This window comes from Vidua chalybeata, chromosome 4 (genome assembly GCF_026979565.1).
Source record: "Vidua chalybeata isolate OUT-0048 chromosome 4, bVidCha1 merged haplotype, whole genome shotgun sequence".
Lineage (NCBI taxonomy): Eukaryota > Metazoa > Chordata > Aves > Passeriformes > Viduidae > Vidua > Vidua chalybeata.
The window spans coordinates 57,159,072-57,184,595 of record NC_071533.1 but is presented as its reverse complement, the minus strand read 5'-3'; the positions used below and the strand labels follow the sequence as shown (position 1 = coordinate 57,184,595).

Below are 25,524 nucleotides of genomic sequence, written 5' to 3'. Positions count from 1 at the left end.
CTCTTAATTGGGACTTCTGCATCCTGCAGGTGTGTGTCCACTTCATTAAACAATATCAAAGTGGTAAAACTGAGTAACTGATTTTACATACCATACTGAAAATCTACAGATGCTGACCTTGTTACATAGAATCAGGGATGTGCTTTTAGAAAAGCATAAAAATATTTGTGACACAAAATAAGATCTGGTAAGGAAAGGAGTATTTAAGTACAAAAGGGGCAAAAAATGAAATCTTCTAAGGTCAGTGTTGTGTGTTTTTTAAGTAGTATCCAGTTGTTATTTCTTTGTAGCTCTGAAGTTCTAAACACATAGGAATGGTCAGGGGTTGCAGAGGACAGCAGTCACTGAGTCACCGCGCTCACTCAGCAGTCACTGTGGCTGAGCAGTTCACTCACGTCGGAAGCACTGCGGCAGCCATGTCCGCGTCACAGTGGGGTCATTTCGGAGCGGGGGCAGCAAACTCCATTCTTTGACATGCACGTCTCAACTACTGATGCCAAATGCAGCTTTCTAAGGAATTTGCATTTTAAACAGGTAAATATGCTATAAATTATCTTTGGTAATTCTCAGAAATTACTTAGGGACACATGAAATTTAGTTTTCTTAAAGTGTAATGCTCAAACTATTATGCTGTTTCCAAGCTTGCATATAGGAAACAGAGGGATTGTGTTGCTTTTCATCCTTTGCAGTTTTTGTTGGAAACTTGTCAAACTGCAAAATGCCACAACACACTTTTGTGATGATATTTGCTCTATTTAGAAGCTTCTGTAACTGTGATGAATTAATTTTGTAATTTTAAACACAATTTTGAGGTCCTGATCTCCCTCCTTTGATAACTTTTAAAACCCCAAATTCTGTTGTAGTATGAGTTTGTGTACATGCAGGCACTTCGGAGATGCTCTCTGTCCCCTTGAATGCTGCCTGAACATAGTTGAAATGGGCAAAGGATATAGTTGTTTTTCTCAGTTGTAAGACCTTCCTTGGGGCTTAGTGTTGGGGATTTTTAAATTTAAATTCTCTCTCATCCTCCCTCTCTTGAGTAGTTTGTTCTTTAAGTACTACTACACTTGGAGCAACTGGTGCTAGTCCACTCTTACTTTTTCTTAAAATGAATTTTGAGGCAAAGCAGGAGCAATAATAATTCATAAAAGCCTCTGGACATGCCTTCCTGAATAAGACTTTAGTTTTGACTTCTTGCTGTTCTATTGTGCCTTGCCACATATACAGGTTCTGTCTCTGGCATCTCTTGCGAATGCTGGACTGTAAAGATGAGGTTTCCCTCAAGTCACCTCCCAGTCTGTGGATGCCTCTGCTGTGGATGTGGCTTCACTGGTGTGTGTTAATAGAAAATAGACTTTGTCTAAGTGGAGGCCTCTGGGGCTGGTGTGGAGCTGGAGTTCTGCCCAGTGGAAGAGGCTGAGGAAGCTGGGCTTGTTGAGCCTGTGAATGTTGGGAGGATCCCCAGTTACCCGCAAGGAATCCAGTAAAAAGATAAAATTGGGCTCTTCGTTGCATGAGAGGATAAAAAAACTGGGTATAAATTATGGGTACAAAACTCAGACCAGAAGAGGTGAAAAAGGCAGTGGAACAGGTTAAAAACTGCTGGAACAGGTTACCTGTGCAGGTTCTGTCCTAGGAGTTTTTAAGACAGGACTAGGTGTGAACTACTCACAGCTGGCTGCCTTTGAGCAGGGTGTACAACTGTGGACCTTCCTGATGTCCTTTTATGCCGGACTTACCCTGTGATCCTTTCAGGCAAGAAACCTGAGCAGAAACTGGCACTGAATTTCCAGCCCCTCTGGGAACATTGCCTGCCCAATTCTCTGTGAAGGGAAGGGTTTTCTGTGTAATACAAAATTTGATGTGTTCTTGTAAAATTGCTTTACCTTTTCAGGAGGGGTGGCTGCAGAACTGCAGGGTGGGACAATCAGAATGTGTGCTGTCTCTCAAAGTTCACTATTACTGATGATCAAGGTTTCAATGTAAGCAGCTGACTTCCTGAGAAAGGCACATGGCAGCAAGAATACATCCAGAGGTGACAAGGAGCCAAGCTTGGAATTGTCATCTTTGCAATGAAAAACATCTTTTCTTGGTACGCATTACTCCTTCTAGCTAAAATAATGCTGTTTTTTACTTTAATTCTATGTGTTGAAAGCGCCTAACTTCCCAGCTTCTTAATTAAGGAATAATATTTTATTCCTAAAATATTTTAATTTATTTAAAAAACAACCTCTTTGTTGCTCTGGACCTATTACTGTGTGTCCTTTCTCTTTGCTGGCTAAATACAACAGTGTCAATGATGAACTAGACCTAGACTTGACTGCCCATTAAATAACGGTAAAATAGCAGTGATCACTCATCAAACTTAGATCCCATGTTTATTTCCACACTAGTTTTTGTTTCTTTAAACTAATGTTGTGATTCTTGTTTGCTTGTGTATTCAGTCTCTTCAGCCTGTGCACTAAAGCAGCTTCTTTTGAAAACAGGCCTTCGGCCAGTTGCTCTCCAGGCAGGACAGCAGGGGCTGGTGAGCTTGGGCTGTGCATGAAAACTCTTGAGTGAGCAGCCAACTAAAACTCAAAGGAATAATAATTAATAATAATGATTTGTTAACAAAAACCAGGCTTCTGCTTGGACCTGAGGGAGACATGTCCAAAGCAGTGAGGTGCTGGTATTTACTGGGTCTTTGAAATCAGAAAAATCCATGTGGCATCTCCTCCCATGGGCACACAAACACGGTTCCAGCTGCGTTGGCTCCAGTGCTTGTAAGACTCCTATGTCCTGCCTGCCTCCTTTCTGATCTTTGTGCTTTGCTGGGGCTCCACTAAAGTCAGCTTCAGTTCCTCTCCCCTGGGAAGCTTAATTCTCCTTTTGGCTTTCTTGCCCCACAGAATCCACGTGCATGTAACATTTGAGATACATAAAGACCTTCTAAACAGCTTGAGACATGATGTATGTTTATTTTTTAATCACATTCTTTTAATCATGTCCAATGCTTCAGTGACTCAATACCCTCTTGGGATCTTGTGCCACCAGAATTCGTAACATTCTCTTTATTTCAGTTACTGGATTGCACCTGCAAACCAACAAACCTCTGTAAAGAGGAAATGCATCTTCATTTTTGTAAGGTCAATCCTTAAAACCTTTGTTTTATAAAATACAGTGTCTTCCAAGGAAATTTCCTTCTGGAAAATTAGTTCTTGTCAAGTAAAGGACAGACAACTCATCATGAATTAAAAAACCTCTACTCTAGCTACTGAATGTATGACTCCAGAAAAGAGAAGTATATTATATGGTTTTATTCTAACACTTTTTTTATAGCTGTATTAATAATAAAGTTTTGATGAACGAAGTACATGAACCTTGCTAAGATCATTAAGCATGGAATGTCTACAATGTAGTCAGCTACAACCATTTACTACTTCTTTGAGTAGAGATAAAATTTTGATTTTACATTGAATTTCCAAAGTACACGGAAAAAATGAAATAGGAAGAGCATTTACATCCATTTTAATTGGTGGCAGGCATAAATTCATAAAAACAAATGGGGAAGAAAGACCATTTAGCAGAAACCTCAAAAAGTGCAGATACAGATTTGTTGAATGACAATCTTTCACGAGATTCTCCAGCAGGCTTGGTCTTTCTTTCAGACATTAGGGTCATTAAACACCATCACACAGAAGTTCTCAAGGTAAGTGAAGATGAAAGCATACTGCAGAAACAAAGTGGTGCTTCCACACATTTCAATCCATTGGTGAAGGAGATCTCAGGTAATTTACCTTTGTACTGCTTTGCTTCGAGGTAGTCGGTCTCCACCTGTTACAGATTTGTTTGAATTATTACCATAAACCTTTACATGGTGACTGACCTATGCCACAAATTACATAATATATTAACTTTCGTGCACAAAAATAAAATTGGGAAACCATAGTTAAATTTAAAGAACATAGAAAAATCACAATACTATTAAAGGGGAACATCGGATTCTGATATAAATTTGTACGGCAAGAATTTCATGATGGTCAGATGTGAAACTTCATATTTAGAAAAGAAAAAGTACATCAAACTGAATAATGCTAGTAGTATATAAAGCCAAATCACACAAGATTGTTTCAAGATCAATGTAATAAATGCTTATTATTTAGCAGAAAAAAAAATCAGGAACAATGTACAAAATAATAGTGCAAGAACAGCTGCAATCTATTTGTTCTCATCTGTTTTGAGATTTTGGTTAAAAACTTTACAGCTGGCGAGAGATGCTGCTGAAAAACTCAGATTCCACTCAGTGGGCTGATTAAGGCACATCTTTATGGACTTCAAATGTTCATTTTCTGTGTTCATGTCTATTGAATTCTGCGGCTCCGAGACTTTCACTTGTAGCGTGCTGTGAGAAAAGAAGTGGGGGTAGGAGAGGGGGAAAAAAATGAGAAGAAGTTTAGTACACTTTCCTCTTGCCCTGCAAACAAGCTGATAAGAGGCAAGATGAGGTGGTGGCAGATCCTGTGTTCTGCTGGGGATTTTTGTTGTTTTAGTGCACGATGTTCCAAAAACACTGAGATTAGAACCTGATTCTGCTGTGCTGTGCAGCAGATTGGGCTGGTCTGTGTGGGGATGGCTGAGGCCCTGTCCACTGGCAGTGTCAGTCCCAGATCAGTCTCCTGCTTGTGCTGCTCCTTTACAGGAGGTGCAGTAACAGCTGCTCTTGCTTCAATCATCTCTGACTGACTACTGTAAAGGTACAGAGCAGGAACTGGGCAAGAGTTCGGGGCTTGTTTTTATTGCTGACTATTACTTTAGTGCAGCCATAGAAGGACACACATATTGACAGTATTTTGATTAAATCTAGGGGAAAAAGTATTACAGGAAGGGAAAGAAGCCCAGTCCTTTGTGGGGGTCACTAAGCAGATGAAGGACAGATGTGTGGACTGAATCCTCAAACAGTTTGGGTTGGAAGGCACCTTTAAAGGTCATCTACTTCAACTCTGCAATGACAGGGACATCTTCAACTAGATCAGGTTGCTCAAAGCCCCATCCAGCCAGATCCTGAATGTTTCCAGGGCTAGACATCCAGCATCTGTCTGGACAACCTGTTTCAGTGTTTCACCATCCTCAAAATCAAAAATGTCTCCCTTAATATATAAAGCACTCAGAAGTGCTTTAAGATATAAAACATACTCGGAAGACAATTTCAATCCTCATTTCAAACCTCTTCATCCCTTTTATTTTACTGTCTACCTCCTGCAGTGATTTGTCCCCCTGTGTGTGATACATTGTTTCTCACCATCCTTTTCAAAGTTTTTGAGAACTTATAGAATGACAAAGTTGAAAATATTTCTGAGGTACTAAAAATGTTCTAAGTACTGTAATTAAGGGTAGGAGGTAATCACCATGGTAAAACCTATCTGAACAGTTTCCTATCCAAGGGGTATTTAAGCAGCAGAAACAGCTTTTATTTGCATTTCAGGAAAAGAGGTTCAACACAGAACTCATTCTGAAGAATTGAATGTGCTGTAGTGTAGTGTTCACATGGGTGTGCAGAGTGGCTGAGGACAGTCAGTCAGTATAGGACTATACCCTAAAACATTGCATTGTGTTACTTAAATACCAATAACTGACTTTGATTAAAACATTTTCTGTGTCACAGCAGAAGGGAAAGAGCTTAGGCAACAGCTAAAATGACAATTCACTGTTGTTTGTCATAGATGTCAGAAAGAGTTTTAATTCTTTCACATTTTAGTATCAGCACCCCTCAAGGCTGTGTGCTGACATAGTGAAACAGAAATTTCTCATTTACTAACACTACTTCCCAACCCTCTAAACTGGTGCACTTTCCCCATGCTCTGCATTTCCTTGTGTCATTATTCAGCCTATCTCTTTTGTCTTGTTTTGCCTTGTGCCCTTTTCTTCTGCTTGCTCTGATCTTTTCCTTTCCTGTAGGAAAAGGACTTCAGTCAGCAAGGTTACTTTCTTGAGTTTACAACCGCTTCAGACTTGGATCTTTGCCCTCAGGAAGTCAAAGGCTTTTCTTACAACCATCGGATTAAGTGCATATGGAAGATGGCGTTAAGGCTTCAGTTAGCAGCTTTCCTCATCCCTAATGATTTTGTGCTTTTCAGGCATGGCCATGTAGCAAAACACAACTTCTAACAACTTCCCAACAGGTAATGAATGAATAGGGCAGGAATGTTTTGGTTTGGTTCTTTTAAGGGTTGGGGTAGTTTGGGTTTTGGGATTTTTTGTTGGTGGTGGTGGTTGCTATCTGAAAGGAACATAAATGCCTTGGGAATCAAGAAATTGCAAACTATGAAATAGTATATACTTGCAAAGTACTTTAAACCCCAGCATTTCTACTGTCTTTAAAGCAGTAGACAGATAAACTGTGTTGAATGCTGGGCAAGTGCCAGATAGGAAAAGCCAAAGGTTTTGGCTCTTCATATGACCTGGCACATTCCTTCTGTAGATCAACTGAGAATTGTACCAAGCTGGTAAGGGCCATTTTCCAAACTAGCTGCTGGTGGTAACAGTGTATCCTACATTTGGTGCAACTGTGGCCATCATTCCTTCTCATTTGCTTGTACTATAAATGAAAATGCTGCATGTTATTGTAGCATCAAACAGCCCTTTCCAAGGACTCAGCTCTGTCAGGGACTGTCCTACTCTTCATATTTTAGGTTTGTACAGGTTTCTGTACAAGGTGCAAAGGGCTGGACTGAATTTGCAAAACTATAACTGGAGTATGTGTTGATAATTTTCATGTGGTCATCTATTTACCTCTCAGAGAAGAACCCTAGGAAACTCAAGACTTTACTTTTTAAATAAATGCATAACAACAGGAATAGAAAAATGTTAATTTTTTGCCCCAGTTCCTTGGTATGGGTAACATCAATAAAAAAAGTTAAAGTATTTTAGAAAATTTTACCTTGATAAAAATTAAGTGGAAAATAATATGGCTAGAGATTTGCTTTAATATATTTGTTAACCAAGAAGAACCTAGTCTTTTATCTTGCTTTTTATTCCTTCACCTGTAGTGATTTATATTCCAGCTGTTGATGTAATAAGGTAAAAAAATGGTGTATTTAAATATTTTTAAATCAGAGAATGTAATTAAAGGGATAAAGTTAAACAGAAGCAGTTAAGTTTTTCCATTCAAATCCATCAATTGATTCTACTCTCAATTTTATTCCACTCTACTTGCACAAGCTCCACATTGCATTGAGCATTCCTAGCAAAGGATGATGTTACTCACAGCCTGATGGTCCCAGAAGCCACAGAGCCTATTTCAGGAGAGCCTGGAAGAGTATCCCCACTTCACAGCCCCCTGGAGCTCTGCACTACCAACACTCACACCAGTAGGAAGATGGAGTTTCCTTTAATTCCCTGGACAACAGGCATATACTGACCTTTCCAAATGGTCTCTAAAAAGGTTAGAATTTTGAGTTCTGATGTCATGTGTTTATCATGCCAGTAATTATCATCTGTTTTGTTTTTACTCACTTGGGACTGACTCAGTTAATCAGCTTCCATGCATGTGAATTGTGGAAGGCAGCTACAGGTGTTTCTGTGACATGGAACATCATAAACTCCAGCCATGACTTATCCAATAGCTTTGTTTTCACTAGGGAATTTGAAGACAGGACAACAGTGTTCAAATCCCAGTGAAAAAGATGAAAACCATCTTCATTTTTTTTCACAATTTGTATGACAAATTAGTGAGATGTCTTGGAAAATTCAGCATTTTTTCTTCATCTTTAATTACACTACCCTTTCCTAGCTCTTTTCTCTAAATAGTCTTGAAGTGCTGGTAACATATTTACTGCTTAATTGAAAAGATTTTATATTTCACCATGTATAATAACTAATCCATATAATTCTTGTCTTTTCTTAGAAAGTAAACAGAAAAAAAAGGAATATGGAAATGTGACTACACTTTTTGATCTGAAACAAGAGCAATCTGAAAAAATGTCTCGGGGAGCCAAATTCAGCAGCCCCTCAGCAGGTGCTCTGCCGTGGCTCTGTGCAAGGGGCCTGTTCAGTGTCAGAGAAGTTTGATCTTCCCCAGAGCCATGCGAAGCCCAGAGGGATGGCAGGCCTGGCACTGAGGACATGGGCACACCACGCTGTGCACAGTGACAGGACACGCTGCTGGCTCTGTGCAAGCTGGGAATGCCCTCACCTGCTCTGGGCTTTTTTTGGAAGCTGCTGCACACCAAACCAATGGGTCTGGAACAGTCAGCAAGGACTTCGGGATGGTTTTGTGTGTGTTGTAACTCCCCGTTCTCCTATCACCATTACTGAATTACCTCTGAATTTACCATCTTTCAACAGCACTGCAGAAAGGATGGATTGGCTGTGTTGTTCTAATTCATCTTAGCAGTCAGATCAGAGTAACATCAATGGACTCTCGGGTCCTCTCTGGTCTCCTTGGCTAAGCAGAGAACCCTGTGTGTAGTTAAGTTTCCAGACATGCTGGGGCCTAAAGGGATCTCTCCCCACAAAAATTTCCTCCTATCATTTAATAAAAAGGAACAAATAGAGAAGTTTGAATTCAGCCTTCTACTAAAGTAAGCAATGAGTGGCCTCCCCATGCTTGTAAGTGCTAAAGAAAACGTTGTTCTTTTGCATACTTTCTGTTAAAACTGCCTGAATACAACTATTTTTGTTTGAAAATCCACATTTCGTTCTTTAGTTTTACCCAAATCATCATTATACTATTATAAATACTGATTTTTAATAGCAGGATGGGAGAGCAACACCAGAAAATTTGAGGCTGCCAAGTACAAAAGGAAAACAATATTCTTTGATCTGCTTATTTTCTCTGCAGTTTCAAGCCACATTATTCTGGAAAACAGGATATTTGACACCTGTTGTTGTTTTATGAAAATTATAAAGTTAAAACAAAACCTGGCTAGCTCAAGTCCATATATTTGCTGAGTTAATCTGTCACAACATGTTAAAAAAAGTAGGAAAAAGAAAAAAGTAGGAATGGGTAAAAATATCTCTTATCTATTAGGTCAGTCCTCAGCATTTCCCATCAGAGACTGCCATCAATGCTGTGTGCTGTAAAACAGCTATGAAAGTATCACTGCAGGGCTATGTTTCTCTAAGTCATTTGCAACACCTACAGACAAGAACATCTCCTTCCCCACTATTTTGGAGCAAGGTCAAACTGGCTCTTACCCTCCTGTCTGACAGAAATTCTGCAAACTGCACTTGTTAAACACTGCCAGCAGTGATTGCAGACTGGTAGCTTGGAATGCATAAAAGCATCTGTGACACACAGCACTGACTCGAGGCTTTTACAGAAATATTTCAAAAACACTGAGTAGAAACAGTAAATCTTTAGCAGAATTTAAAAATATGTTCTCTGTACAAACTCTGCTCGAACAATTTCTCAAAAAAGGAACTAGTGGAATACACCAAGTTAAAATCTACAATGACTACAGTAGCCTCAGTATGACTTCCAACAGAGACTGATTTGGTAATGTAATATACATTGAAAAGACAGTAAACCAAGCATGCATAGTCTGACTGATTGTCTCTAAAATTTAAACTTATTTTTTCCACAATGCCAAAACCCAGCAGCAAAGGAATCTATAAAGAAAATTTTCATGTCTCATTTCCATTTACCAGCTGGACTCTCATTGTAGTATAAAATAACATATTTCAGCTGTGTGGATGGAATCTCATTTAGGAATCAGAGAGAAAAAAAAAATGCCCTGGAAATCAATCAAAGCAAGATGGGAAAATAAACAATATTCAGGGAGTCTTAAAAGTTAGATATAAGAGCTGTGTTTAACACAGCTGGAGTGCTAAGACAAACAAAACAGCACAACATACCAAGATGGGAGGTGAATTGAATGGAGACAAAAAGACAGGGTGAGAAGTCAGAACCAGCCATAATCCCAGACTGAAATTATGGTGGAAAGTTTATTTTGCTCTTCAGACTAACTCAGAGTTGTTTTCTTGGTTTGAGAAAAAAAAAAGAAAAAAAAAAGGAAATATGAATGAAATACATAGAAAATATATGAGAAGGGCAGCAAGAAGAGGCAACTAGGAATTTGTGAGCACTCTTGGCCTGTCAGTGAAAGAGCATTACTAACTGGTAGCTTTTTTCTGAATCTATATATTGAGATACCAACACACTGTTCAAGCTTTAAGTTTAACTTGCACAGAGACAAAATTAGATCACAGTGCTTATCATTGGTACTTCATCTTCAAAGACCATAGCACAGCAGTAACACTGAACAGCAGATGGTTCCATTCTCAGGTAAACATTTGGCAAGTGGAGTGGATGGCAACAGTTTGAGAGTTCAGGTAGAGAAATATCATAACTTTCTCCCCAAAACCAGTCAGCCTCAGAAAATTACACACAACAGATCATACGTAACACAAAAGGTTTAAATTGAAATTTCATTGAAGAATTCAGGAACTAAATCTCTTTTTAAAAATAAATTAATCAGGCTTGCACAGCCATGGAAGTACAGAGCTCCATTCTAATGGCTCCCAAAAATACAGGGCAGGGTTGAATATATGTTGAAAGGTCTAAATAGCAATAACATTCTTTACCACTCCACAGAAGGCACAGGGTTTTTCAAGAACAAGGAAGTAGAATATTAATGTAAGCTGTCTCTGAAGTGGGCATGAAGAAGTAATAAAAGTTTAGGGTGCAATTTACTAATGATGATAGTACATAACCTGTTAAAGAAAAAAAAATAACCCTATGATCTCAAATTGTTCATAGCATACTGTCTTAAAAGATCTTGGTAACAAAAAGCAGCTAAGATTCTAACAGTTGAAAGGCAGCATCATTAATATGATGATGAACATAATGAATTCTTAGCTTCCAGGCACCGCCATGAAACAAGCCTTCCTCTGATCATCAGTTCCCTGAAAGAAAACTAATTTCTAGTTATTACTAGAAGTTAGCAGCATGGAAATAAAATAAAACCCCTAAACATCTGTTGTGCAGATGAGCACCACTGAAAGCTTTTACTATTTTTTTTCTACCTAATCATAATTATAAAAGGTTTGGAACGAGGTGCAATAAGGTGAGGTTGGAGGTTCAGAACAGTGTGTGCTTCTGGTTCAGGCTGTTCTGAGGAAGCACAATGCCTCCATCTCAAGTGCTGGGATGAATGCAGCTATGGAAGTCCTGTCACTTGAGCTCAAATCTTTAATCCATAATAGTTTTTTGACATTATAAATGCAATTATGTTATGGAGAGAGATCATCTCAGAAATATGATGAGACAGTCCCTGGGTGGTTTAAAATCCACCAGACTTCTGAATTAAGGAAGGTCAAACAGCAATTTGCAAATAAGTAATTTCCTTTTCTGAGATCTCTACTACTTAAATGTAATTTAAAACCAGCTGTAAGTAGTAAACTGATAAATAGGAAATGTCAGCAACAAATATGATAAACAAGAGAATTTATTCAAACACACATCAAGAACTTTAAACTAGAAAGACAGGTAACAACAACCACCAAATTTTAAGAATTGATACCTATATATAGCTTAAGTATAGTTCTTAAATATTCACTTGCATTGTAAATAAATTTCTTAAATTGTAAAAATAAATTATTATTATTGAATGTTTTGAAAATTATGCTAAGTGCCCCAATAAAAACACTGAAGCCTAACTTTTAAGTAGTTTTTTCCCCCTAAAATTTACCCTGCATTCAAAATGAAAGACTTTACACATGGGCAAGAGAGCATAATTCAAGTGAGAATAAGAATTTATTTTGAAAGAAAAATATTTTAAGTCATTTTTTACAGCTTCTAGACAAGATTTTTTCAGCTAGGTTTCCATTTCATGTATAGGGAAATAATCCATTGTTCAGACCAAGATTTCAATAGTTTGAAATAAGAAAGCTTGGAGGCCAGGCCTGTATCAGTAAAATATCAAATATAATCTCTGAGTATTTGTGAAATCCACACCTTAGGTAACAGGAACCTGTGACAAGATCCATCTGAAAAGACTGACTTCCCTGAACATCTTAATTTTCATGTATGCATGCATTTTAATATGAAATGTGAAAGCCTCATTATTCTAATTCCTAGCAGAATCATAAATTTAGAAATATGCTACCCTGAGCTACAAAATGAAAACAAAGAATAAGAATACCTACATAAGACCTGCTTGGAAAAACCTGATTGTAGTCACATTACTCACTGATGTCTTGACAGCTGACATAAAACATCCCAAACCAAGCAGAAATCCAGACTTACTCTTCTAAAAGTATTTTTAGTCCTAAGTTAATTTTAAGGCCATTTCTACTGGTATACATGAAGTAAGAAAAGTAGGTCTAAAGTTGATCTTAACTGAAGAAAGAGATGCAGTCAAATTAAGATACCTGCCCCACTTATAAATAAACCATGATAAAATACAGAAGCAGATTCCTCTTATGGATGCCCAGAAGTGAAGACAGAAGGGAGCATGTGGCAGTGAGTGGAGGATGGAGAGTAGGTGAGTGGCACAGCCACTGAAAGAAAGTGGCTAAATTGAATCTGAAGTAAGGAACCAATAAAGCAGATGTAAGTCAGGTGAGCTTCTGCTGTTGCAAAGACAAATCAAATAGTAAAACCTAGACAGACTGAAACAAAAGAATAGAATACAGAAAAGGGGACATTGCCTCCATAAATCATGAAGTTTCTCACTAAAGGTTTACATACTCTTGACACAGCAAGAGATACCATTTTTTGTACTCCAAAGAAATTGAAGAATAATCTAAACCGCCTTTACTGATGTCTGGAACATGAGAGGAATCAGCCTCAAAAAATGGTCCCCTTTCACTTATGAAAAAATGCAAAGAAACAAAAATTACTTGACCTGTCCCACAAGAACAGAATGTGCAATTTGCCATGAATGTGGCAGCAGAAACTGTAACTTGTCTAGAGTTATAAAGCATTCAGCTGTTGGCCCAAAAGCATGGAGACAGGAAGATGAAATCTGCTTAAATATCTTGATCTTGGAAAAGACATATCTCTACACTGTAGGAAAAAAATAAATTACCTGGTCTTCAATATGAAAAAAATGGATTAAAAATCTGGTATGGCTTTTTACAAAAGAATTTCCATACCTGGGTTTGAAGAAATCTGTGACAAAAGCTGACTGACATTTTGCTCATGCTATTAAAAATATCTTGACAGGTGTATGGACAAGACAGAATGGATTAGCCAAAGTACACAATGAGAAACGTAGTAAAAAATCAAAACAGGAATAAAATTGGGCTGCACTTGTCTTCTGTAGAATATCCTTTGGCACTCACAAACACACAGCTTAGGATAAAAGGAAAGCTGATGCATGATCTGAGAATCAGTTACAGTTTGGTACTAAAGGAGAGCAAAGTATGAAGGCAGGATGCAGAGAAATGTGGAATAACCAGAGTGCAATGGCCTGGCTGGTCTGAACCGTGGCTCAGACGTGGGTCTGAATAAACAAAAGGAGCAACAGCAACGTTGTGAAATGAACAACAGCTCGGCAGGAGCCCGGTGCTGCACCAGTGCAGGACAGGCACTGCTGGGACAAAGGCACAGGCAGCTATCGTGGAGCACAGATGAAGCACAAGTCAATGCTGTACTGCTGCAACACCACAAGTAAGTGTCATGAGATACAGAAAGCAGCAGTTCAGCCAACACAGGAAGAGGCAGCCAATGGCAAGGGTGTAATTTTCACTACAGGAGCAGAGCTGATGTGCAATGACTTGACATCCTAATTGGGCTCACCACCCTCCTTGAAGAAGTGTGCACAACTTTTTACAAAAAGGTACAAAACTGCAGGGAAAACACAGATAATCCGATTTATTAAGTGAGTAATTAACAAAAAAAGTTCATGAAAAATCAGACACTGAGAATGTAGTATAAAGTGAGCATTTAGATGAGAAATTAAGTCAGTCTGCTGAAAGCTGGCAATCCAACAATGGGAGAAAAGAAATAACAGATGGAGGAGATGTGAAAACTGTGGTTTTCATAGATGGTTTTCAAGATGATACCTCATGCATTGAAAGGAGACAATGGAGAGAGATGTGTCTCAAGAACAACATTATTTTACCAAGTTACACTGCAAACAACCAAAACATTGAGTCCTAACCTGGTTAGGACTGTGGAGTACATGTTAATTATGACTCAGTTACAATAATTTCAATCTTGTATTTGACTAGCAGTGAAATAAGCATTACTTTTCTAGTTTTTTTATAAAGCACTATTAAAAAAACCCTTGTGAGCAACAAAGTAAAAAATTCCAAATAACTTCCCAATTGGCATGTCAATCATGGTTCTACTTGCAGTTTTTCAAAGAAGTGATTTTTTCTTAAAATCATACCTTAGAAAGGTTCACAGGTAGCACATAACCCTGTATAAATATATTCAGGTACAGGTCTATGTATCACACATTTCTATATAATTGTATTTGGTAAAATCCGTAATTCTGATTTCCAAACGTCTTCCTCTAATTTCTTTCAAAATACCTAATAATAAAAATCTTTAAATAACTATGAAGTAAACATGGCTAATGAGGACTACATAAACTTTGTTTATCCAGACCATACACCCCAAACTACCACCACATTTGAGATGACATTGAGCACAGGAAGCAGGACACTGCCCCGACTGCCACCAAGGGCAAACCCGCCAAGCTGTGACGCTGTAGTGGGGTGTGCACGGCAATATTGGCAAAACGCTGCTCTTAAAATATTAGGCTTCTTGTATACAGCAATTTCCTTTCAGATATATCCATCTGAAAGATATATCCATCCATCAAAGTTGTTGATCATTGTAAAAATATGTCTTAATTAAAACCTGAAGGTTGTCAACAGTTTTCAGAAACACACAGCATTCTCAGTGGCACCCAAGATTCAAGGACATTTTAGAGAGCCTTTCTTTTCCATGTTAACCACAGGAAACATTGCAGAGAAAAAGGCTTTTGATAAGAAAATACTGTCTTTAAAATATGGTGAAATTACTATTTCTATTAAATTAACATCCAGTTACCAAATAACAAAAACATTTTTACTAGTATCAAAGGTTGTTTAAACAATATCTTTAAGGCACAACTGTACATTCTAGCAAAATTAAAGGACACCACAAGTGAAAGGATGAACAGTGAATAAATGTGCCATTATATTTGGCTTAAAAGTCTGAAAAAGATTTCAAACCATCAAGGGTCTGACTAAAACTATCCTTTGAGGAATGAAAGATGAATTAGAAAAGGAAAATCTACCCAAGAATACATGCAAACAACCCAGTCTTGTCACACCATTTTAAATTTCCCCCCTCAGTTTTGGAACCAGAATCTGCACTTTTTGAATGTAATTAACTGAAGATTCCAGTGTAAGACACTTTACAAAGATGTGGTGAAAACTGAAAAGCAGCAGTAGCTTTAGCATATAAACAATAGAGAAATGCAAACTAAGGCACAGTACACAGGCCTCTGTGAATTACAGCATCTCTCTTGAACTATTTTCAACCCCAAAATGTGGAATTGTCTCAGCAAAATTAATCTGCTCTGGTCATGGTCAGACTACATAAATACTTAATTTACAGGTTACCTCTTCACAGGCTCTGTTGATTGACTTCCCTCCTTTTCTGTCTAACAGCAACAGAAGCTCTGCTTTAAGGTCGTGAACTCTCAACAGTAGAGAGGATTTTTAAAAGGATATATACTTGTCAGATTTTCAAAAGCACTGTGCTGGCCTTGGAAAACTGCTATTTTCTCTTTTAGTAAAAGGCTTTCAAAGAAAGACAGAAGATTGTCTATATTTATGTAGTATTACCAGTTCCCTAAAGAAAGCTGAAAAATGTAGCCATTTCCTCAGGACCAAGGACAAACAGGAAAATATACCCATGAGTTTCTCAGTTTTTGAAGAGGTAAAATTAAAAACAGACAGCAAAACAATACTGAATAAAATGATGAAAAAATCACCCCAGCTTAGGTATAAAATTGGGTATATAAATCCTACACAAAGGCTTAATGATCATGGCACTAAGTTACAGCAAATTACATATCCTAGCAGGTAAAGCAATTTGAAGACCTCAGAGCCAAGTTCTTTAAAAAAGTCCATTATTCAAAGAAGCAATAGTAAAAATCCTTAGCTCAGAACTCTCAAAAGAAGATGAGTAACAGCATACTCTAAGGCAATATGCAAATAACTGCAGTTTAAAGCTGAACGGCACCCAAAACCTACACACCCCACACTAGATCACCTGATATGAGAAAAAGAAAAGGAAAGAAGAGTATGTAATTTGGCAAGTAGAATTCCAGAGTGTAAAACAAAATGGAGCATTAGACTGTGGCATGGGAGCTGCTGTTCCATCATGGGGAAGGACGCAGAGACCAATAAGTTCATTAAATGAGTAAGGATTTAGTACACATGTATAGTCAACTACATATCAAGTGTACCTTTCTGCTTTTACACTTCTGCATTAAAAATGGCTCACTTACTGTGAACAGTCATTCATTTCATATTCTTCTTATATTTCTATTAATGCTCTTTGGTTTATGTCTGCCTGTGAAAAGCTAACTTCTTGTCTGGCAACTACAGGTATGAAAATTTCTATCTGCTTACTCTGCATCACAGGTGAAATTTATTTTAGAGCCAAGTAACCCTCTGATGAAAAGCCTTTGTGAAAAGTGCCTTCTTAAAATCAACAGATTTAATGACTGTTACACTATGTCTCCTCTGCACTTTTTCTAGCCCAGTATTTCAAATTTGTCATTCATTAGGGGTGTAGAATGTGGTCCTTCATGAAAGCTGAACAACCTGCTAAAACCAATCCTGTTTGTCATTAGGTCATTCACAGTAGTAGGGAAGTGTGGCTTTATTATTACTGGATTCCCCCATTTGTAGCTTTATTATTACTGGATTGCACTACCATGAGACAAATAAGCAACAATACTGGAATATTAAAGCCATTCTAACACATATGTGTAAGAAAAAATTCACAAAATTTTCCCTTCCAATTTTTAGCAAACTTACAGTAATGGAAGTTAAGTTTAAGAAAATGTTTGTCTGTAGTGTTAATACAGATGTTATTTTATGTGCACAATGAAGAGACCAATTAGACTCACAACACTGAACTTTTCATAGTTATGATTCTTCACTCTTGCAGCCAACTTTGACCACAAAAATTAGCAAATTCTCTTTTCAAGTACTGCACAAACTTGATTTCATTAAGGTAGAATAGAAAAAACACATTCAAATGTAATAAAAAATTAACATTGAAAAGTCATATTCTCTGCTGACAAATCCAATAGATCTGTTCTAAAACTCCAGACTACTTGAAGAAAAGCGAATGTAAGGGCGAAAATTAGACAGTTCATGTTAGATGAAAATATCCTAAATTTAAGTGATAGAAATTGATTTTTAAAAGCTTTTGTATGCAAACTCCCACCCTGATAGGAAGGCCAAGAGCATAGGTCTGTGATATCAGCTCTGCCTGCTACTGTTGAAGGTTCACAATCTCTTTTCCATCTGTATGAAGTCCACATCCTCTGAAGCAGATTTTTAAAATATTCAGTACATTGTAAGATTGTAAAATGGAGTATTTTACATGTCCCAGTTTTATTGTTGGATTAATATTTTTTTGTATTTTAGCTTGGCTTTCTTGAAACCTTTCGGCCAAGTCCAAAGCATGTTAATGTGCACTTCAGTGTTACAAGTGAATTACCCTTGTGAAAAGAAAACAAATGCTTTCCTAAAAACATGCTTATGTAACTTTCTTTGCACAACAGAGAATAATAGCATTTCAGTGTTGCTAAAGAAATAAAACTTGCCAGAAGATGGATTTAGAGTAAAAGGAAACTGCCCTTCAACACATCATAAGCATTGTGGAAGCAACAGTTCAGAAGTAGCAACAAACATCAAATGGACCCATGTATCTACCAGCCACCTTATCTTGAATACAACAGGCAATGAGAAAAAGCAATTAACTCTTTTCTGTTGCTCCAATGAGTGCATGGCTTGTTCTAGTTGTTTAACACTACTTGAGCTGTAGGAATTCAATTGTTTATTCCTGCTTGCACATGCTAATGAAAACCAAGTGTACATAGAAAATTTGGTAACAACATTCTGCCCACCTGCCACAAATAAAACAGCATCACAACATCTCTCTTTAAGAACATTTGGTAAGACCCCAAGATCCGTAAAAGTTTTAGAAAAACTTCAAATACTGACCATAAGTGCGTCTATAGCAACATTTCAAGCATGACAACAGAACAATGATATAGTTTATGATACCACATAAACAAAAATACAATCCAAACAACATATGAACGAAACATGATGTTTTCATGTGCATTAAACTCCCAGATGCAGGAATTATGTTTGAAGTCACATGCATGCACAGCTAGAAATCAGGTTATTTCTTGTTACAGAGTAGCCGTATCAGACTAAAAATGTTTGTATGATTTCCTTGGCTGGTGCAAGAGTACACAATGTGGAATCAACACAGCAAAACAAGACATCCTTCCAATATCAGACAATCCTCTGATAGTGCAATAGTACCCCTAAGAAAGATCTGGGGTTACAAGTTTGGATACAATTCCAGAATCATCATTCTTTGTCTTTTAACATTTCCTTTATCAATGAATTTCCTATCATAGCTTTTCTAAAGACAATGACTGATATGAGAAACCATGAGTAAAAGGGAAAATAACAAAAACTGTAGATGAAGTAATGTAAAATATCAAAATAGTTATCAGATTTCCTGAAAATCCAAAACTAAAGGATGAAAGTTATCAGGTAGATAAAATTGAGTCCCAATTAAAACTAACATGAGACCGTATCACAGTAACAGGTCTTGCATTACCATAGAAACAGAACATTTACAGATAATTATAATTGGAATGTAACAATTTCTCAACAAGTTACAAGTATGAGAGAGCTCTTTCTTCATTTGTAATACAGAAATGGATATGTTCTATCCTTTCCTTTCCTAGTTATTTTTTTACAGCAATTTTGTGTCAAAGTTTGAACTTCTTAAAAACAAATTATTTATGTTGAGCTTGGCCCCAGATCAATGAATTCAAATACAAAAGGGTAGTCTATAGATAAAAAAATGCTACACTTTGGAAAAAGCAGGGTTATACTGAATGAGCTTAATATGAAGAATTCTATATAATCACATGAAGTACAAAAGAAACAAAGCATACAAGAGCCATTATATTGTTTATATTACAACTTAAATTAACCTTTCCATTTATTATCAGAGATCTTTTTTTACAAGACAGAATACAAAGGAAGACCTAAGATTTTGCTCTGATATTTTGAATAAGGTTTTTTTATTTGGCCAATATATCAGATTAGCTAATACAATATTGTTTTTACAAAGCCAGTAATTTAAATCACATTGCAGGAGTTGTGTTTTACTTGGTGAGGATTTCACACCTTAGTAATTTTGTTGAAATTAGTTAAGACTTCTGTTTAAGGATATCTCTTCACCCAACAGAAGAAATAATTACACAAATGTGCCCTCTTTCTAAGTAATATAATGGCCTTTCTGAGATCACAGTTGTATTACAATATATTTATAAACACCTATCTTAAAAAAATTATTTAATTTCACACTAGCCTAAAAAGATCCCAAGCCAAAGTATTTAGCATAATAACTGTATATTGTACTTGTGAAAAATAATTTTGCATTTTAAATTGTTGTGTAAGGATTCAATGTGCAAACCCCTTAGAGTCAGCAGATTTCATTTGGCATGGAAAGGATACTAAAATGGGTCTCTGACTGAATAATTTCCAGAAGTACAAAATACTATCTTTTACTGTAAAATTACAAAACTATTACAGATTTGTAACAGAAATCATTAAATGAGAATTTTTTAAAACCAGCTATATGCTAATGCACTGGATTTATGCTTCATTTTATAGCTGACTCCTCCTCACACTATGAGAAACTACACAATAGAATGAAATTCCGTTCCTTTTAAAGGCAATAGCCAGTTGTGACTGACTTCAGAATGTCAGAACTTGACTTCTTGTCTGTCTAAACTATATTGCTTAGCTTATCAGAGCTGAAAGAATGGTGCAAAAAATTATAAAACATAAACATTTTAAAATTGCACTTTCTGAATTATTCTGATGTTATGCAATGTTTGATTTCATGACTTTTCTGAAATTAAAATGAGAAACATGCAATAAACAAAAAAGTGCTTAGTTGTTTGACTTGTCCAATTCTTTAGGATTTCAATTTTAAGATGAAGTGGGGAACAATAACTTACCTACTTGGTACTTTGGGTAATAAGGTGCCATTTGTCCACTACTGCATGATTGTCTCTTATGCCTTTTTTTTAAATTTGTATCAGTGGTCTCCCATTGTGGACTTTTCCTTTTGTTTATTCTAGTAAGACCTTCAGAACTACCAGCAGGATTATCGTCCTGGTTTACACCACTACTTAATTTTCTGCTGTGAAACTGGCCATCCAGCTTTTCAATCACTTTAGAAGAATTAGATCCTTTAGATGTTTCCACTTCATTTTCTTGTTTCTTTAATGTATTTTGTTTAGTAGAATGGGACCTTAAAAGAGGATGTCTTTTTTCTTCCATATAGGCCTGAGTGCTTTTACTGTCGACAGCTTCAGGAGAATAAATGACATTATTTAACTTAAATGAATTGTGCTGCTCAATATGGTTGATTTTTTTCAGAAATATCCTACAGTCTTTAAAGGTTTTGGCTTTCCAAGTATTTTGAAACAGTTTATCTTGGCTTTGTTCTTTTCTAACATTTTGCTGGCAACGAATTGTTCCATTCGCCTCTGAATGTGACTTAAGTATATTTGCTAAACCAGGATGTGGGTTAAAGTCAGACGATCCCATAATCTGTTGAACAAATGCATCTCTGGTTTCATTTTCAGTTGGCAAGAGGCTATTCTGAGACTCTACCAAAGTCTGAGTGGGCTGGATTTCTACCGTATTTTTGTCCTGCAGCTTGGGTGTTTCATCATTTGTCTCCCCACTTGTACTTTTAAACAATTGGCTTTGGCAAAATAACTGTAGATTTTTCTTTTTTGATTTCCAGCCTCCAGGAGCCTGATTATAGAGCTTTTTTGTTTGTCCCCACCTATCACGCTGCAACTTCTTAAATTCATTTCTTTTTAATCTGGCTAAAGTGAAATTACTTTTCATGCTTAAGACTGGAGACCTCACCATGTTATGTAGTATTTGCAATTTCCCTGCTGGTTTTGAAGGGGAGGATAGTGCAAACTTTTTAAAGTGCTTTCTGAAAGGGCAAGTGCTAGGATCAGATTGCTTAGTTTCCATCTTTATCTCTTTAGTACTAACTACTTCTAAGGGATTGCGAGCATTTGCCTTTCTCACAAGAGAGAGAGACTGTGTTTCTGTAGTTTGCATAAACCAGGCGCAGAGTTCATTCATATTACACTTTTTCTGGAAAAGCATTTTTATAGGCGATGTTTCAAGTTCTACAAGGCAGGAGTCTAAAGGGTCTGGCATTTCAGTATTACAGTCTCGTCCAATGGGATCCCTTTTTTCACACTGACATTTGTCAAACTCATTTCCCCCCACTCTCAACCAGGTATTAGTCATCTGTTCAAATCTGTTGTTTAGTTCTTCCAACAAAGTGTCACTTGAAGTGGAAGTAGGCCACCACCTGAGAGAGGGATTTGACGAAAAAATGGGATCTGATGATACCTCATTAATGGGCCCGAATCCACCATCCTTAAGATCCTTTTTAGCATTTACTGGATTTCTCTGTTCTGAGGTATCTCTGGATGCTATGCACTGATTTGATTGTGTAAGTTTTTCCTTTCTCTCTTTAGCTTTTTTCAAATGGAGTTTGTAAGATTTATGTAGTAAGGCACTTCTACAAGTAAATGTACTAGAAGATGCTAATGAATGCAAAAAATGCAGTGAAGGTTTTCTGTCTCTAGCAGAGTGTCTCGATGGAATTTCACGTTTTCTTGACACTGCTGTGCTAACATTGTGTGATCCATCCTCTCTAGAATCTTTCTGCATGTTCTTCACTTGACCCATATTATTGCACAGTTGATTTTTTCTTTCCTGTGGTATGTTTTTTTCTAACACATTCTGCTGTTGTAAAGGAGGCAAACCATTGCTGATGCTCACTTTTCTTTCCTGAGGTGAAAGTCTACTGACAGTCACTGATATGCCGGAAATTTTTACTTTTGCTGGCCTGCCAGGCTTTCGAACAGTGGTTAATGGTTTCTTAATCTGCCGTATAACATTGCTGCAAGGATGTGGTGATGCCAGATTACTCTTGATAGGCCTGACATAGTCATAACCAAAGACCTCCTTTTCAGTAGAAGGATTCTGGAAGGCTTTTACTGTTTCAGTCAAAGCATTTCCAGTTTCTGCATTGTGTCTTGCTTTGCTGGGATCATTGGCAAAATTAGAATCAATACGTTGTGTGGGCAGAATGCTGATGAGATTTAGATTTCCTTCAGAAACATGTCTCTTAGTTCTTCTTGACCTTCCAAAAACAACTGTCACAGTAATATTTTTATTGCTGTTAACTTCTTCCATTGCTGCTGCATCAGACTTGACACTTTTACCACCACAGCTAAGTTCTGGTCTAGGTTTTGTGCTTCCACTCATGTCTACTTTTGGTTTAGGAGGCCGTCCAATGGGTCTCTTAACCTGCTTAACTACTTGAGGACCTATTTTCTTTGGTCTACCAGGTTTTCTTTTGAAAACTAATTCATTGCTACTACTTGATTTCTCCACAACTTCATCATTTTTTTTTGAATCATTTATGTTAATCTGACCAACTGGACAAGAGCTTGTAACTGCTTCCGCATAAATACAGCTTGACCTCTCCTTAGTATCATTTTCACTGCAATCACAACGTTTATCTAACAAAGCATTTGTGTGCCCCTGAAACAAACAAAGATCTGTGCTTCCCTTAGAAGATGAAGCTGCAGATGTCAAAGTGTATTTGACTCCTTCATGACTGTTAACTTCTGAGACAAACATAAGCTTAATAGGACTAGAGTAGTTTAAGGGAGATGAGATCTCCCTGGCTTCAGAAGTTACATGCAAGTCCCCATTACTGGAAGCTGAACTGCTTGAATTAAAGGTCAGAGATTTCAAAAGGCCATCATTAATTTCTTGATCTATAACAGTTTCTTGTGTGTTTGATGCAACACAAATTGCTTTGATTTTACTGCTGCTTGGCATATGTGAATGTGGAAGGAAGCTTTGTCCTGTGCATCCCATTTTGCTCAGAGTGAAAGGTAAGCCCCTTCTAGTAGCTGGGTTCACAACCTGTTCATAAGCATTATCTTTTAATTTTTGGCTTATTTTGTAACTATCCAACAATGAGTTGCTAGTCTTTCTGGATAAGTTTATTGTATCTTCTAAACGCTCCACAACAACTTGCAGATTTGTGTCTCTCATAATTTTGCTTATATTTATGTCACTGCATCTTTCAGCATGAAGATTTTTATTTATTCTCATTTTTTCCAAACTTTTCAAGGACTTTTTTGTACTGGATGACTTTCTAAACATGATATTGTTTGTTACATACACAGAGTACCATCCAGGAGGCACAATGTTACGTTTAGTTCTACCCAAGATTTCATTACTCTCATCCTTCAGAGGAATCTGACCAGTCTCTTTTAAGGTTGCACAATCTCCTTGTGTATTTGGGAGTTTTGCCTGGCTGGCTGCAATAGCACTGTTTTCTGAAAGAACTAAAAAGCTGGAGCTCGTCTGAAATTTAGTAAGAGGTAGATCGAAAGACTCTGTTTGGTGTACTGGAAAGCACATTGGTTTGGTTTGACAATTCACACATGGATTACTTTCAAGATGTTGCAAAGTCTCATCTTCTATCACAGTAAAACTATGTCTTTTATTTGGATGCATTTTATCAATTTTTTTTGTAGATTTCTTTGCATTTCTCTCAGAAATTGACTTTTTTCTTACAAGAGTTTCATCAAGGCTTGCAAGCTCCCTCTTGATTTGCAAAGACTGTCGTCGAATGACTGGTGAATCAGGAGAATTATATGTTGCAAATAAAGTTTCCTGACGCTTGCGAAATCTTGTCTGAATAATTTTATTTTCCACTTGTTTATCATGTTGGTGAAGTAATTCCATAAAGCTGTAATCACTTGCCTTAGCATTATGCAAAAGAGAAGTTATGAAGTCTCCTAATTTGACATCATTTTCTGGTGCCCTGTCACTGCTAGAAAGTTTTACAAGATTTGTTGCTAGATCTGTAGTGTCTATTGATTTCAACTTCTCATTAATGCGGTCCATTAAATCTTGAAAAATAGCAGAATGTTCACCTTTCTCAGAGTTCATATAACCATCATTGCTTTCTTGGTCTGCTGATCCCAGTGCTCCATCAGAATAATCAATCTCTTTTCCTTTGCATGTTTTACCCTCATATTCAAACTCTCCTTTGCTTCCTTCAGCTGGCAAGAGGGATGGAGGCTGGTTGATGGATATTTCAAGCTTGTTGTTGTCCAAAGTTGGAAAGTCCATAACCATTCCTTCTGACAATTCAAATTCCTTACTGTGTACAGGTGACAGTGGAGGTGGTGATGGACTGCGGGATCTGTTTGAATACTTAATGCTGCTTAAGAGGTCACAGTCCTTAGCTGAATATGTACATGTTGCTGCTTTCACAGAATGCCTGTTATAATTTTGCAACTGGTCAGCACAATACTTAGGAGAACTACATGCTTTGTTCACCATTGTCTTAATACATCCAATTGCTACAGCTTGGCATGACAAAGAATGGAAATCTTTAATACAAACAGACAGAGGTGGTAAACAAGTGTTTGGCCTTTGATTTTGTAAACAGCACCTTTTTGTCAGCATGTGTCCATTGCAACTGCAAAATGGAACGTGAACATCCTCTTCAGTAAGGGAACTGGGAGTTTCAGAGTGGACCAAATGTGTTTGCTTGCAACTGCAAACTATAGGAACATTTTCATCCTGTAATAGGAATTTTAACATAGCCAAAGTCTGTTGCCAGTGATATGAACAAAAAGACTCCAAAACTTTGTTTAATGTTGATTTTCCTTTTTCCAAATTAGCTGTTTCCTCTGAATTTGCATCAGCTGTTGAGCTTGAACTGAAAACGAAAACAAATCAAAACAAAATATAAATTACAGTAAAACACCACATCTAATGTTTGTTATAACGGTTAAACTCAAGCCTAAAAACCTGATGTTTACAAAACAGTTCTGTTCTATTTGCAGTATTCAATCATACTTGCAAGTGTCACTAGCAATGATGTGCATCTTATCAGTGATAGCACTAAACTATCATTAAGAAAAATAATAATGAAAAAATTAAAAGGCAAAAAGAATAATTTGAAATACAGCTTCTTGAACCTAACTGTAATTACAACAATGTTAACTTCCTGGTATTTCAAACTATCTTAACTATTAATGAAAGAAAACCTCACCAAGAACCTGGCAAGCTTGGTATTACTCTCATTTCACTAACTGGGGCACAGAGAAGGTAAATGAGTGAAGTTCAAGGTTGTGGCAGAGGAAAGAATGGATCCATCTCTCCTGAATCCCACTCTTTGAT

At 37.1% G+C, this 25,524-nt stretch overlaps 1 protein-coding gene and 1 long non-coding RNA gene across 9 annotated transcripts in view; one reads left to right on the top strand and one right to left on the bottom strand.

The window, feature by feature from the left end:
* The first annotated feature begins 2,039 nt into the window (after window positions 1–2,039).
* LOC128786723 (uncharacterized) lies at window positions 2,040–8,473 on the top strand. The gene is made up of 4 exons (XR_008430456.1): window positions 2,040–2,092; window positions 5,938–6,161; window positions 7,201–7,423; window positions 7,886–8,473. It is a non-coding gene; the product is annotated as an uncharacterized LOC128786723 (long non-coding RNA).
* LCORL (ligand dependent nuclear receptor corepressor like) overlaps window positions 3,285–25,524 on the bottom strand; it is an 80,593-nt gene continuing 58,353 nt past the window's right edge. For 4 of the 8 annotated variants that reach the window (XM_053940250.1, XM_053940254.1, XM_053940253.1 and 1 more), the window contains exons 7-8: window positions 20,227–25,060; window positions 4,240–4,384 (exon numbers count right to left, since the gene is read on the bottom strand). In XM_053940250.1, coding sequence (XP_053796225.1) covers window positions 4,325–4,384; window positions 20,227–25,060 — 4,894 coding nt within the window. In that variant the 3' untranslated portion in view covers window positions 4,240–4,324. Of the gene's footprint in view, window positions 4,385–20,222; window positions 25,061–25,524 lie in introns of those variants that run through there. The other 4 variants (XM_053940251.1, XM_053940252.1, XM_053940258.1 and 1 more) reach the window with 4 other exon arrangements.